General features: G+C 48.7%; 1 protein-coding gene across 4 annotated transcripts in view; it reads right to left on the bottom strand.

Moving 5' to 3' along the window:
- ADARB1 (adenosine deaminase RNA specific B1) overlaps positions 1–14795 on the bottom strand; it is a 129337-nt gene that overhangs the window by 59490 nt on the left and 55052 nt on the right. The window contains exon 1 of one of the 4 annotated variants that reach the window (XM_034654496.1): positions 2748–3070. The exons of 2 other annotated variants lie outside the window; for them this stretch is intronic. In XM_034654496.1, the coding sequence (XP_034510387.1) occupies positions 2748–2925 (178 nt within the window). In that variant the 5' untranslated portion in view covers positions 2926–3070. Of the gene's footprint in view, positions 1–2747; positions 3071–14795 lie in introns of those variants that run through there. One more of the 4 variants, XM_034654491.1, reaches the window with a different exon arrangement.

Consider the following 14795-nt stretch of genomic DNA (forward strand, 5'->3'; position numbering starts at 1 on the left):
TCTCTCTGTTAACCTTAGTATACCTCTTATTTAATGTCTTTTTCTCAAGCACTGCTATTTATGATAAATTCAAAACAAAATAATAGTATTTGATACTTTAATGTTTACTTTAAAATTTAATTCCCTCAATTGGTTCTAAATTTCAAGTATGTAGTCATTTAACTACACTAAAATTTAGGCATATATATGTCAGTATATGCCATCTTAGGAGATACACATATTTATTAATTGGTTTTGAGGTATGAAGCAAGAAATATATAGGTGACCTATAAATTTGTTGTATTTTTTAAATGTGCTCATTTGTTTCAGGGAGAATTAGTATCTCCCTGTTGAGATTTTGGACGTAAAGTAAAATGCATTATTCTAATGTGTGAGTTCTATTACTTACAGATGGTAAAATAGGTTCAGGGCAGGCAGAGCAAGCCAGAAGCAGGGCCAAAGGTGACCTGGGTTACAAGTGTAGTGTTCTGAATTTAGAAACACTTAAGGGGGTCACAGATGCTTGCAGTGAATTATGGAGAGGTGAGAAGCATGACTTTCAAAGGGCACACTGATAGCCAAAGTTCTATGACACTATAGTCAGGAATGAAAGAGAGTTTCACATATTAGTGGATCAGTGCTCTGGTAAGGGAATAAGAGGTCATCAGAGCTAGATTGTGATCAAAGAGAGAAGCAGCAGGATGCAGAGAGTCTGTAGGTAGCTAAGGTCAGGGACAGGTGTCAACAATCACGGTAAGGTCAAAACCTAAATATATATATATATATATATATATATATATATATATATATATACACATATAAAACTCACATTATACTAGTCTTAGGAAAAGTTCAACACACATCATTTGGAGCACCTTAAAATTATATAATACTAAGAGACTACGCTGCACATCTTGTAAAACTTCACTTACTTGGTACAAATGGAATGGCCAGCCTTAATGATACCAATAATTTTTACTTTTATTTTTTTAAAGATTTACTCATTTATTTTGAGAGAGACAGAAAGCACGTGCGAGCAGGAGGAAGGACAGACGGAGACGGAGAATCTCCAGCAGATTCAGACTCCCCATAGGCACGAAGCCTGAGCCAGGCTCGATCTCATGACCTGGAGATCATGACCTGAGCTGAAACCAAGAGTCGGATGCTCAACCGACTGAGCCGCCAGGCGCCCTGATACGGATAATTTTAAAGGCGTAACACACTATGTATGCTGCCTCACCTAACCACAGAGGATTTACACACACAGGAGTGCTCTGTGAGCACAGCTCATTCGATATGGGGGCTCAAGTGCTACATCCTGTGATGTTCTCAGTCTCTCAAGATGCTGACCCAAAAACAGCCTATTTGAGAACGGTTTCCCTACTGAAGAGAAAGATTCTAGAATGCATGAAGAAGGTATTTTGACATTCGTCCGAAAACAAACCATTTGAATTACAGCAAGTTCCCCAAATAATCAATTATTCTTGTAGTTTTCAATATTTCCCCCAACTTACACATTTAGTGATGAGGGGCCATGGAAAAAATAGTGGCAATCTAAATTAGGGTATTTGATCAAAATTTCTTAGAGTTTCTGCTTTTGCCTTTATCTTAGTTTTCCACTGCTTGTCTTAAGGACATCCTGCTTCTGAATGCCTTACTAGGGAACAAAGAGCACCACTGCAGCCTAAGGCGAGGGTCTGTCACCGCTGCCCTGAAGACGCACATCCCCCGGGGATGGCGCCGTTTGTCCCGGATGCACACAGAGGCACGGTGCCCCTGAGGTCGACAGATCACGATGCCCTCACTGCTCCCAGACACAAAGCTCCGTGGGACACAAGCATCTTTGTGGACTCAGCAAGATGCTGGCATCCTAAGACCGCTACTCCAAAACTGGTTTCTTCCTCTCTTCTGCGGAAGCCACACTGAAAACCGGCTCACCTGTCCCCTGAGGGGTTGATGGTCTCTGGCCACGGACTATCCCAAAGATGCTGGGGTGGTGACAACTGGGTCCTGGTCCTACCAGCAGGAGGGCAGGAAGGGGACACACAGAGAGAGAGAGGCTCCCAGGATAGCAGGCGATTCCCCTCTCCAGAAGCATCTTTTCACCGAAGACACATTCTATAAGGTCACTTACAGCATATGAGGATGGCACACACTCACCACCTTTATAGCAACAACCCACCCAAAGCCAGGACTTTGTGATTTTCACAGTCACAGACAACTTTTAGCTCTGGTGTTAAGAAAAAAATACAGATTTTTAATGTCTTAAAACATCAAGTTGAATTGGAGGCTGAAATTAGCTGGTGTTGAATGCAAGGAAGTTGTTCTCCGTGTTTTTAAAAGCAATTTTAACAATGGCTGCCACTGCCTTACTTTCTACAGTTTGAAGAGTAGTTTTAAGGTTAGAAAAGTTATGAATGAAGAGTGGCAGCAAAGGAGAAGTCACCATAAAGCATCTGTCTCAGGAGGAAAGATCTTTAATCCCCAAAGCCACAAATTTCTAAGGCTTCATAAATACCTTCCTAAAAATATACTTGAAACACTGAAGCTAAAATGATTTCTATATAGGTCTTTTAAAGCCTACCTGTTTAAACTAGCCCCAAATCCTATGAAATGCCAACGTAAAAAGCACAGGCACTTTAGAAGGGTTGCTGGGAAGCAGCTGCATCAACAAGACTACTCTTGGAGCCATCTGCCCCAGAAAGCGGCTCCGTATCGCATACGACGTCCAGCACTTCACATTTGAGAATAAAAGCGAGCCAAGTTACCTTTCCTCTCTGAGCGTTTCTTGCGCCTCCTTTTATACCGACGCCCCGCGATGCTGAAGAAGGTCCCCGTGGTCAAAGTCCCAGCAATAAGCGAGGCCATACAGACGAGCGAGGCCAGCCCCGGCCAGCCCCGGCCTCTTCCGGGTCCCCGGCCCCTGGGGCCGTCACGGCCGAGCATCCCAGCCAAATGGTGGCGGCAGCGGCGGCAGCAGCAGCAGCAGCGGCCGGCCCCCCGCCGACTCGGGGAAACCGCTCCTCCTCTGTCCCGGGCTCATTGCTCCAACCGCAGAATTAGGGCTTCGCCAACACCACAATGCCTTCAGAGCACACCACCCAGCAGTGACGTGTGACAGTTAACCCTTCCGTGCACTCCCAAACACAACACCATAGGAAGGAAGGAAAGATGGGCTGTGACTCCTTCCAGGGGAACAGGAATCCCCACAGAAACATACCAAGTCCTGTCTTAAAAAGGCTCCTCTCACCTTTAAAATAGACAGAGCTCCCACAACAATGAGGTGAAGCATCAGGAAAAGAGCACAGTGTACAAAATAAAGCTGCAGAAAGCCCGGGGTTACCACAGTGCACGGTGCAGAGGCTCAGCACGCGAGCCACCATGGGGACCGCACAGAAGTGCCCGTGAACCATGTGGGCTCCCAGAGGAGCCCCACGGTGCAGAGCGCACCACCTGCCCCGCTCAGGGGCCGCGGCTCCTCCCTCCTATGCTTGCCAGACGGCCCACAAGCTGCTGTCTCCTCCGCTGAGGTACAGCTCGCCCCCCGCTGCATGGTCAGCACCCTGGGCAGGCAGACACTGAGCCTTCACCGTGTCCCCCAAGCCCAGGGGGCTGTGTCTGGGTCCCGGCATTTAGGGCTGACACAGCCCAACCCACCAGCCCTCAACGTCCTCCTGTCCGACACACACGGATCAGGCCCCGGGGGACAGTGTCCCAGATCAAGGCTCTGTGTCCTTGGAACAAAACAGCATCCCAAAGCCCTGCCGATCAGCGGCTGTCCTGGGAGGAGCCAGGATGCGGGAAGGATGTCAGCGGAAGAGCACACTGGGGGAAAGAAAAGACAATCTTGTCACCCAACTCTTCTCTCGATGCAAAGTAATCATGTCTTACAGAACAAAATCCCTTTCCAGCAACGGCCAGCACCTGTCTGCCTACGTGTCCCTCCAAAGGCACACAGGCTGACACGCGATCCAGCATAAGCACATGGGCGCCCGGGGCGTGTCCCCCCACACGAAGCAGCCCCTCTCTCCCCTACATTTGCGTGTGTGCGCCCAGATGCGCTCGGGGTAACTCATGATCTGTGCCGGCAGCAGAGTCACCACGAGTTCCATTCTTTATAAATTTATTCATATGACTTAACTAAATTATCAAAGTATTAAGTTAAAAATTCAGCTTTCTTTAATTTTGACTTAAACATTTGATACTTAATATAATTTATATTATGTGACTTACTTTTAATAGATAATTTTGAAAAGACATTTTCTGAAAATATGAAAAAATAAGTGTTTTGCTTTGTTGTTTAGTAAAATTTCCATTTTTGACAGAAATATATTTAAATTTCATATATTTTAAACCCAATTATGTATTTTATTTTTAATCCTTTGGATCAAGGACCAGATGATAAGTGTTTCAGACTTTGTGGCCATATGTTTCTGTTGCTTACAAACTCATGGAGGTGGTCACAGCCTTGGGGTTGGGGCCAGCACTGCTCTCCCCCACGCACGGGGCAGAGTCTTCTGGGAAGCAGAGAACTCCTTCGTTCCTACAGCCATCTCGGCTTGTGAGCTGGGTCTGGGGCTGGGGGTGACAGTGACACTGCATGGTAGCAGGCCAGCCCCCAGGCAGTCAGCACTCAGGGAGGAAGCGGGAGGTGCAGCGGCAGAGTGGAGACGCGGGAAGGAAGCTGGGAGCAGGACAAAGAAAGAGCAGTTTGAAGTCTGGGAACGGGGGTAGTCTTGGGGTCCGTGTTCACACCCAGACAGCCCCCGTGGTGAGTGCGCAGGACCGATGCACAGGCGGGTGGAGCTGCTGAGGCTCTGTGGCTGCCAGGCTGGAGATCTCCGTCTTCTACCGCTGCGGAACGGTTCGCACGCACACGGAGGCCCGGCCTGAACTACCCGAGACGGCGTCTTTTGGTAGAAGCAGCACTTGGACGACATCACACAGACAGACGTCACGTGCGTCACAACTTCATGTGACAAGCGGCCCTGGATAAAACCCCTGCCAGCACCGTACACCTGTCCCGGCCTTCCTGGTAGTGGCGACGCGGGACCTGGGGGCTTGAGGCCTCTGTGGCGTTCAGACCCACGGTATCCCCCAACAGAGGAATTCAGAAGCAACCACGGGAGTGAGAACCAAGAAGCCACAGAGGAAGTCGTGAAGGAGAACGGAAAACATTCGTCAACTACTTTAAATAAGAAACAAGAAAACGTCTTTGGACCTGTTTTATAAAATAAAGTTACTGTATTTAACATCTGTCTGGGTACTTCCATGGGCTTCCTTATGATTTATTTCCTTGCCACACACTGAAACAAGGTCGGTACTGAACCCTGAAAATAGCCCTGCACCATGACTAACCACGAGGCCGCAGACATGGAGGGTGAGCCTGAAGCCCCAAGCCCAGAGCACAGGACGGACTCTTCTGAGCACAGCAGTGAGCACGTCACAGCCGCCCGCCCCTCTGAGGACACACGGGCGCAGGTGGCACCACACGGACAAGGGACCGGCCCCAGGGCTCTCCTAATGGGGACTGAACCAAGGAAGCAACAATCTGAGCAGAGAGCCAGAACTTGTGGGACTCTCTTATCCAGGAGAAAGAGCTTAATACTGTCAGAATCTGGAGCTGTCCGCATCAAATCATACACAGATTTTTTTTTTAAAGGTAAACGATAAAAAGCTGTCTGAACACTAGATTCCTTATGATGAGAATATCTGGGGAAATAATGCTCAATGAAGTCAGGTAAAAACAAGGAGCATCTCCCCAGCTATTAGAGACACTCACATTTTTAATGTTTTCTCTTCCTGCATTAAGGTTTTCATTTGGATTTGGTCTCTCTAGGACGCGGAGCTCAGTGGCGGGCCCCACCCTGCCCCACTCACGGGCACAGCCCTGGTGAGTCCTCCTCGAGGCCAGCACAAACCTGCACAGGCTTCCTCTCTGCACCCTGGAAATGAGAAAATTTTAATTTCTCCATCTCCATCATAACTCTGACCTAAAAGAGACAAAACGTTTTATATCGTGACATACTACAACATATAAAAAGCATATTCATGAAAAGAAAAGCTTGCAAAGTGACAAACTTGCATATACCCCTCTATCTAAAGTTCCTTCGGCACGAATCCAAGAAATCCGAAACCATAAGGCGGGAAGTCGAGGGCCTACTGTGAAAGGCTGCCTGGACTGATCCGAAGGCTCCCGGAGAGTGCAGGGCCAGAAGCCCACTGTGTCGGTGCGCCCACAGACTCGATAACATGACCACCAAAAACCTAACCCATGGGTAGCTTCTCGGGAACCTAGCAAAGCAGAAATATACCAAAACCACAAGCCAAGAGATATGCTGTCGTTAAAAAGTAATTTGGAAGTTACAGTTACCATGGTGAAAGACACGATGGTGAGTTTGCCAGGAAACCCTCTGCTGGTGCCGTCCTGGCATCTGTGTGCCCTGGCGTCCTGATGTCTTGGGTTAGGTGCGCCATGTGGTCAACGGAGGCCATTGTTCTAACCACCTTCTTAAATACTGTATTTGTCTATTTGGCACACGTTCATCGCTGGGAAAATTATATTAACTATATTTTCTTTTTCTTGATGCTCTGGAATCTGGGAGCCTTACAGACCCAGGAAGCGATTGTCCCTCCCAGGGCCCAGCTAGGAGCATATCCTTCTTATGCAAACAACCCCCTCACTTCCTCTTGTAACTCTCCCATCAAGCCGGTGTTGCCCTTGCTCTAAATCATTCCAGGGCCAGGTACCAGGCAACCAGAAATCAAGTAGAGCCCAGAGCCTGCCATAGTTATTCAAATTGCCAATCCTAAGCTGTTTCCCTGCCCTGCCTTGCCTTCCTGGAAGGCTCTGGCCTACCTAGACCTTCCCATTGCTCCTTTTCACCTCCAGACCAAGACCAGTGCTCCCCGTGTGGCCCTGCATAGCACGGCGTGGCTCAGACCCTCCTCTAGGGAAATGTGAGTAGTAAAGTCTTCTTTTAATGGCACTGGCCTCCCTCCCCATGATGTCATCAACTACCATCCCGTGGGGACAAGTGGGGCAGGAGTACCATTCTCAAGACTGGCTTCGTTGGACAATACCAAGTCGACTTAATTTCTTTTTAACTGAAGGGCATATATAGGCTATAAACAAAAGGCCAGCTCGTTCCCTGACTGCTGCGTTGTGCGGCCTTATCTGATACCTGCTCTGCATTCATCTAAAACCCTAGATAAAACGGCAGTTTCCTACACTCTCCCACCGTGTCACACACTCATCATCATCCCCCGTCACGGGACACAACCCGGCGCATGGCCGATCTTCCTGACATGGTAAGCGCTGTATCTTCTGCCTTCTTGAAAGTCAGGGGAGCTGAGAATCCACAAGCGTGATGACGCACGGTGTCCCAGCCTCGGCGGGCCCGCACCGCCGCCCGAGGACGAGCGCCCCTAGTGATGCTCAGAGTCAGTGTGAGGTCCCAGCTCTGGGCCTCTCATTTCTTTCTTCCTTCTTCCCAATTCTTTCTACCTTTAGGATCATTTAAGAAAAGCATAAAAATAGAATGCCTGCATTCATGAGAATCAAGAAATTCACAGCAGAACGGCAATGATTTAGTGCACCAGATATGGTCTCTGCGATGATTAAACTGACAGTTTATAATTTAAAGAGATACGTTGAAGATCTTTTCTCCAACTTTAGAAGTACATCCATTTCTGACTTCAGCTGCCACATCTTTGCAAGTTAATAGCTACTGAATTCTAGGAGAATGTCATAAATAGCCATACACCATTTAGCATCTGACATTCCTGGTACCTCATTAATTTTATTTTTATCTATGTCCTCAGAGTAAAGACTCCAAAATTTAATGTTCCTAGAATATTAATTGATGAAAAAAATTCTTAAAAACAATTTTTCTCTTATGAGAAAAAAGGAATTTATTCCATTAGAACTCTAAACTCTGTGAAGTGAGTCCATTATTAATTATTGTGTAGAATCAACACACGGGAAACTGTAACACTACTTAATATTCAAGTGCCCGGAATTATCTATTAATAAGAAAAGCAGCAAATATTCGTTCAGTCACTCACTCAACTAATAGTGAACACCTGCTAAGTAAGGGCCAGGTCTGAGCTAGGTGCTGGGGATACACCAGGGAACAAAAGGAGCTTCTGCTCTATGGAGAGCAAGACAGACAGGCAACAAGGGGCACCATAAGCCAACGAATGGCCTTGTATGTCAGAGGAGGGTGGGTGTTTCCCCGGAAGGTGACAGGGCAGGAGGGCAGCGGTGGGCATACTTTCTAGTCTCGAGAAAGACGGCAGTGAGGCACACACATGAAGATCTGATGGAACAGAGTGTCTGAGAGACACAGGTAACAACTCTGTGGCAGTGCCCGGCACGGCCCAGGAAGAGCCAGGAGGCCGGGCCGGCAGAGGTGAAAACCAGGAGACCCCGAGCCAGGGCCTCTGGGCTCGTGCAAGGACCTGGCGGTCCCTCTGCCCAGGAGTTTTGGCCTGGTCCTGGCCTCTAGCAGAGGTGAAGAGCTGGCAAAGAACAGATGTGGGGCGAGGGCTGATGCCAGGGGCCGGTCAGGGGACTGGTGCGGGCACAGCCGATGGCTCAGGGCACGTGATGGCAGATGCAAGAATACATGCTGGACGCATGCTGAGGGACGGCAGACAGGGGGCCAGTAGGGGACAGAAGACACTGGATGTCCATGGCCTGTGGCCTGAGAGCCTGGAGAGAGAGGAAGACTGCAGGTGGGGTCAGGAACCAGGGGTCTGGTTTGCTGTCTGAAGTCAGAGACATCACAGATGCCCAGGAGGAGATGCTGGGCAGCCCCAGGGTCCGAGACTGACAGAGGTGCACGTGGGTGAGAGGCCAAGTCACCAGTACAGATAGAGCCCAGGAGACACCAGGACTGAGCCAGGAAGGGCACCGCTGCTGGCAAATTATGGGACGGGAAGGATGGGCAGGGAGCTTCTGAGGGAGCAGCCAGTAAGGCAGAGCGTGGAGGATAAGCTCACCAAGCAACTGTCACCTTCCAGACACCACACATGGACCAGCTCATTTACACTTCACCAAATGTCAGCCTCTGAAATGACTGCACAAGAGGCAGCCTGGAAATAGCCACCATTTGTTTTACAACCATCAAGGACGTCACTCAAGTCTTTGTGAGTGGAGTTGTGCAGTGTACAACCCATACAACTGTACAATGTGGCCATGATTATAGCACAGTGGTAACAAGCACAAACTCCAAAGGAGGTCTCTCTGGTCAAAGGCCCACCCTACCTCCTGCTAGTCAGGGAACCTTGGGCAAGTTCTTACCCTCATGGTTCCTCAGAACAACACAGAAGTCAGTGACAGCACACACTCCCAGCTCACTGGGGGGATCAAGTGAAGACAGGGTGCAGGACATGGTACCCAACTGGGCTCTAGCTGCTATCATATCATCAGCACCACCGCTTTATAAAAAGGAGCCCTCCAGCCGCAGGGGCAGAGCAGCTCATCCAAGGTCACACGCTGGGGAACGCGGCAGAACGCAGTTCAGAATCCAGGACACTTGGAACTTGGGGCCCTAGCTCTTCACTCCTCTACTGTGCTGCCCAGTAAAAGCAAAAACATGACCGCTCGATTTTACTTCTTTATATGTTACGATTCCTCACAATTGTCAGTCAAAAGAACACATATGTATTTCTTTAAATTAACACATCTCTATTTCCTGTACGAAAATGGGTTCAAACAGATGGGCATAAGTATAGTTTATGTCTACTTGCGAAATTCCTCCACTCAATTAAGATCATAAATTCAATTAAGCTTTTCCATTTTCTTTTAAGGTAACTCTATCAAGGAATTTTAAATTAAAATCAAAACCTACATTTCTCAAGTAAGTATAGCAGATGTTGGATTTGGCAGGGGGGAAAAAAAGGCACTTAAATTGAAGGTCCTAAAATTAGCTCCAAAAGCCTAAAGCAACCTAAAGCTAAGGGAGTACCAGACATGGTGGCCCGTGGATGGCCCAGGGGACGCGTGGGAGGATGCTGGCGATAGGGAACTCAAGTCCAGTAGGCCCAGGGCCTCCAGGGAGAGCTCTGAACTCACACTACATACCGGAGAAAAGTTTGAAAGAAATGCTATGATCAAGCCTAAACATAAATTTGAATCTAAACTGGGGTATTCAACTGATAGCTGTGGTTTAAATAGATATTTCTTTAAAGATGAGTTTTTGAAGCACCGTTTAAAAATAATGCTTATTATTGCCAAATATTAAAAAACAAAATAAAACACAACTCTTTTCAAATATAAAGTAAAACTGGTTAGTCCTTCAAAGAAGAAAAAGTGACTTTACTCAATCTGGAACAGAAAACCTCTGGCCAACTTCGTGCATTTATAAATGGCGTCGGGCTGTCTTTAATGTGGGTATGTGTAGATGAAAGATGCAGCATAAACATGAGTGTGGACAAGGAATGTACAATGTGGACACATGCATTCAGCCAGACTGAAATGCAATCAAGAGCAAATGGAGACGGAAAGTTACAAGGGGATTAGAGACATGATGGCCTGGACCCACGGAGTGCAGAGCCAAAGGCACACAATCTCTGGGCCCAAAGACCAGAGCAGCAAACCAGGAAAATACTCGTTATGATGGAAGAAAACATCCCAGGAATAAAGATCCCAATCAGCCACTGGACAGACAGCCAGCTGCACAGAAAAGGTTTTGATAAAAACCAAAGAAAATGCACATTTTTCTCAGCAATACTCCTGAAATCCATGAAGAATTCTAAGGGAATCTAGACCAACACAATCTAATTACTGAGGAGATTAAGTCACGCCAAAGGGCAGTGATGGAGTATTTCCAAGTTGTAGGAAAAGGACAGTGTGACCTCTAAGTTGAGTTTCCATCAAGATGCTGTTCAACTCTAACGGGTAGGGTGGGGGTCTTATGAGACCCTGAGGTGTGTCGTCAGCACCTCCGCTACCAAGTCCAGCGTCCTGGTGCAAGCGGCCCACAGGCCTCACGTCCTGTCTGTGCAGACCCGGGTGCACATGGCTCTTGAGGACTCTCTCCCACCTCCAATCCACCAGAGGCCCATGGTGGGCAGGGAGGGGGCCCATCGCCCTGGGCCTGGAGAGCTAGGTGCGCCCTGGGTCAACACTAAGGGGGGGTTTCTGTGGCAGTGTCCCCCAAACCCCTGTCCAGAGGGGAAGCCTCCCTTCAGTCTAGAATTCCAGAATTCTGTGCCGCATGGGCAGAACCTGAGCCAGGACTTTTCGCCCCCGGACGACACGGCAGATGCTTGCAGCTGTCTGGCCAGGCTGGCCCCCCAGGATCCTGTCCCCACAGCTGCGCAGTCAGAGAGGAGCAAGCAGGTGTGGAAGGACAGGACATCAGAGTGGGAACGGGCTGAACTTGGTCAGCAAATGTCGAGCAGATGCAAGACAAGGGCTCATAGAAGGGAGATTTTAAAACTTAAATATCGGCATTACTCCTTTAGTGCATGATGGCAACTCTTCACCAAAGATCAAACACACAAACACAAACTTTGGTTAACTTATTATCTTCCTAAAATTGGCAATCTGTCAGCACTATTAAAAACAAGACAACAGGCCCCAAAATGGACTCGGTTAGCATGAGCCCCAGGTCACCAAACTGAGACTTAACCTAATTACATCGACAGCCTCTCCCAGAAACAGGAGCTCGGCCTCCATCAGGAGTCACCTGGTCGGCACAAGCGAGGTCATCTGTCTGGCAGACCCCGCGGTCCCCTGAAGGAGTGACCTTGGCCAACTAACCCCTTTTTCTGGGATAACGTCTTCGTCCCGCTCCCTTCTGCCCACGAAAGCCTCTCATCAGTGCAGCTCTGCGCAGCCCCTTTTTGCCTGCTACGCGGCAGGCGGCCGGGTTCAGGGGTCACCGGAGAGAGCCAATCAGACCTTCAAAGTTTACCCCGTTGGATTTTGTTGAACACCACACATTCAGAACTTGATGGTACAGGCTATTTTTTTTTTTTTTTGCATTTTATCTTAACTCTTCTAAAATAGTAGAATCATAAAATTACGTTGCACATGAAGTGTACAGGCGGAGTAGTAATTGTTTAAACTCTGGGAACAGATGGAGGAAACCGTATCTTCCAGTTCCACAGCACAGTAAAAGCCTCCCCACAGACTCGATTATCGCTAAATTTATAAATCAATAAAACTTAATTTACAAATCATATCACTCACTGAACCAAATCAGTTCTAACTGTTCCATACCCTACCTCATGGGTTCTTTAAAATGGTTCAAATAAAGCCAGTAAGCAGAAACTTCTCTGAAGGAAACCGGCATCTGGGTTCACAGAGGAAATGCATGGAAAACTGGACTCCTGGCAAGAAAATGAAGTTCTGGCTCAGCAGCTGTGGCTCGAGTTCCTGGTGCGGTCCCACAGCACCACCTAGTGTTGAGTCACCCGCTCAAGGGGCCCCGCAACAGCGGACGCGGAGCGCTGGCCCCACTGTCGCACGGAAACAGTGTCCCAGGAGGCCAACATCAGACTGAGGCCAAGAAGGATCAGGAGGGAGGGGGGAGCCTCCACGTCCTGACTGCGGTGGGGGGTGTGCTAACCGTACACACTGGTCAGAACATACCAAACCGAACACTGAAAAGAGGTGACTTTTATTGTATGTAAATCATACCTCAATAAATCCAGCTGAAGATCACAAAAATCACAGTCTTGACTTGAGATAAAATAGAAAATACACAGATTTCAGGAAGAAGGAATGAATATACTCCAACCAACAGAAGGAACGAGCCGGACAAGACTGAGAGCAAAGCAAGTCGTTCCTCTCCCAACAAGAAAACAGCCACGCCCAGACTAGCCCGTTAGTCCCCGTGGCCACCGCGGCCATCCCTGCCACCCAGATGAGGAGGCTGGGCGGGGAGGCCGAGCACGGTGCCCGAGGACGCAAAGCTGCCTCGGGAAGGGCCACACTGCTCCCCACTCTGCTCCACCGGCCCAGGCAATGTGAAGGTCAGGAAAAGGAAAACCGGGGACAGAAAAGGCACAATCCAATTATAAAGTAAGTTAAAGTGTGGCATGGTGTTCCACTGTGAGTAGAGCGAGCTAAAGGAGGAGTCATTTTAACATTTTCCTGAGTGCACACGGCATGAGGGCACGGAGACAGAGGAGAAGGAAGTAAGATCGTACACATTTTACCTGTCTCTGTAAGGAACAATATTTACTCATTGTCATTATATAAACACCACTTGTGAATTTGAAACCGACTGACCCATGGTTACAGAACAGAAAATAAAGTCTTCTGCTTTGATTCTGTAAGAGAAGGAAAGAGGGAGAGAACTAGATCTGCCAGAAACTGAGCAGAGAGAGTGAGGAGGGGATGAAGGGCAGGGCAGGGCAGGTGTCTCACACGCTGGACGCAGCAGGCTGCTGGGAGATAGCCCGAGCTGTCAATGAGACAATGAGATGTAAATGAAAGTGTGATGGAGGTTTCTGGAATGCCGTAATTAAAATGACAGACATGGGTTGCACTGCCTGACCCTTCCCAGTTATTCCTGCCTTGAATACAGATGTGATGGCTCGAACTTTAGCAACCACACTGCAACCATGAGGGAAAGATTAGAACCGCTGAGACAGACCTAGACTTCTGACCTGGTTAAGCTCTCAACCAACTCTAGCAAAAACCTACCTTTGCATTCCTTACTATGAAATAAATAAAGAAATCCCCACTAGTTGAAGACACTGTAGGTCATGTGTTCTGGGACACTCGGCCAAGAGCACTCCTAAACACAAGAAGCAAAGGCCAGACAAGTGTGGAGTAAGTTCAAGCCGCTGCTATCCTGAACTGAACACAACAGATCGTGTCTAAAATACATAAATCACGAGGGGCGCCTGGGTGGCACAGCGGTTAAGCGTCTGCCTTCAGCTCAGGGCGTGATCCCAGCGTTACAGGATCAAGCCCCACATCAGGCTCTTCCTCTATGAGCCTGCTTCTTCCTCTCCCACTCCCCCTGCTTGTGTTCCCTCTCTCCCTGGCTGTCTCTATCTCTGTCGAATAAATAAAAATCTTTTAAAATAAAATAAAATAAAATAAAATACATAAATCACAAACCAGCAAAGCTATTCTTTAGAGACTGAAGTACGGCAGGGACTGCCATCTTCACCCCAACAGCCACTCCTCCCTTCCTCTGTGAGGCAGCACACCCAGCCACCGAGAACGACGTGCCCAGCCCCCTTGCCACTGGTCGTGGTCATGCGAATGAGGTCGTGTCCGCTGGGATGAACGCAGAAGTGTCGTGTGGAAGCTTCTGGAAACCTCCTCGAGAGATGGCATACACGCACCCTTTGTCACAGTGTCTCCATCACAGGCCCTGACAGTGGGTGAGCTCACGCATAACAGGTCACACACCGAGTAGAGCTGGGCCCAGACAGCTAGGGCCTCATTCCAGCCCTGTCTGCCTGAGCACGGCTGCTGTATGGGGCAGGCCCTCCCCTGGGGACGCCACTTGCATGGTGTCCCTGTCATGACCAACCCAGAAATACAAATATCTACCACTTTTAAAACCATCAGTGCTGCATCAGAGGAAGGGGAAGACTGTGGACAACTGATTTTCATCAAAAGCCTAAATCAGGTGACCCGCCTATGACCACTTGGATCAAAACTGAAATAAAACACAGGTCTGGCCTCGCCCCTGCTGGACAGGCGTCCACCCAGGCCCTGCTCTGCCCCTCCACACTCCTACCCTCTCCCACCCGTCTCCTCCCCCCACCACGCCCCCTCCCCCAGTCACAGACCCTTGGCACGTCCACACCACCGGGCTGCTGGAGTTGCCCCCTGC

This window comes from Ailuropoda melanoleuca, chromosome 1 (assembly GCF_002007445.2).
Source record: "Ailuropoda melanoleuca isolate Jingjing chromosome 1, ASM200744v2, whole genome shotgun sequence".
Taxonomy (NCBI): Eukaryota; Metazoa; Chordata; class Mammalia; order Carnivora; family Ursidae; genus Ailuropoda; species Ailuropoda melanoleuca.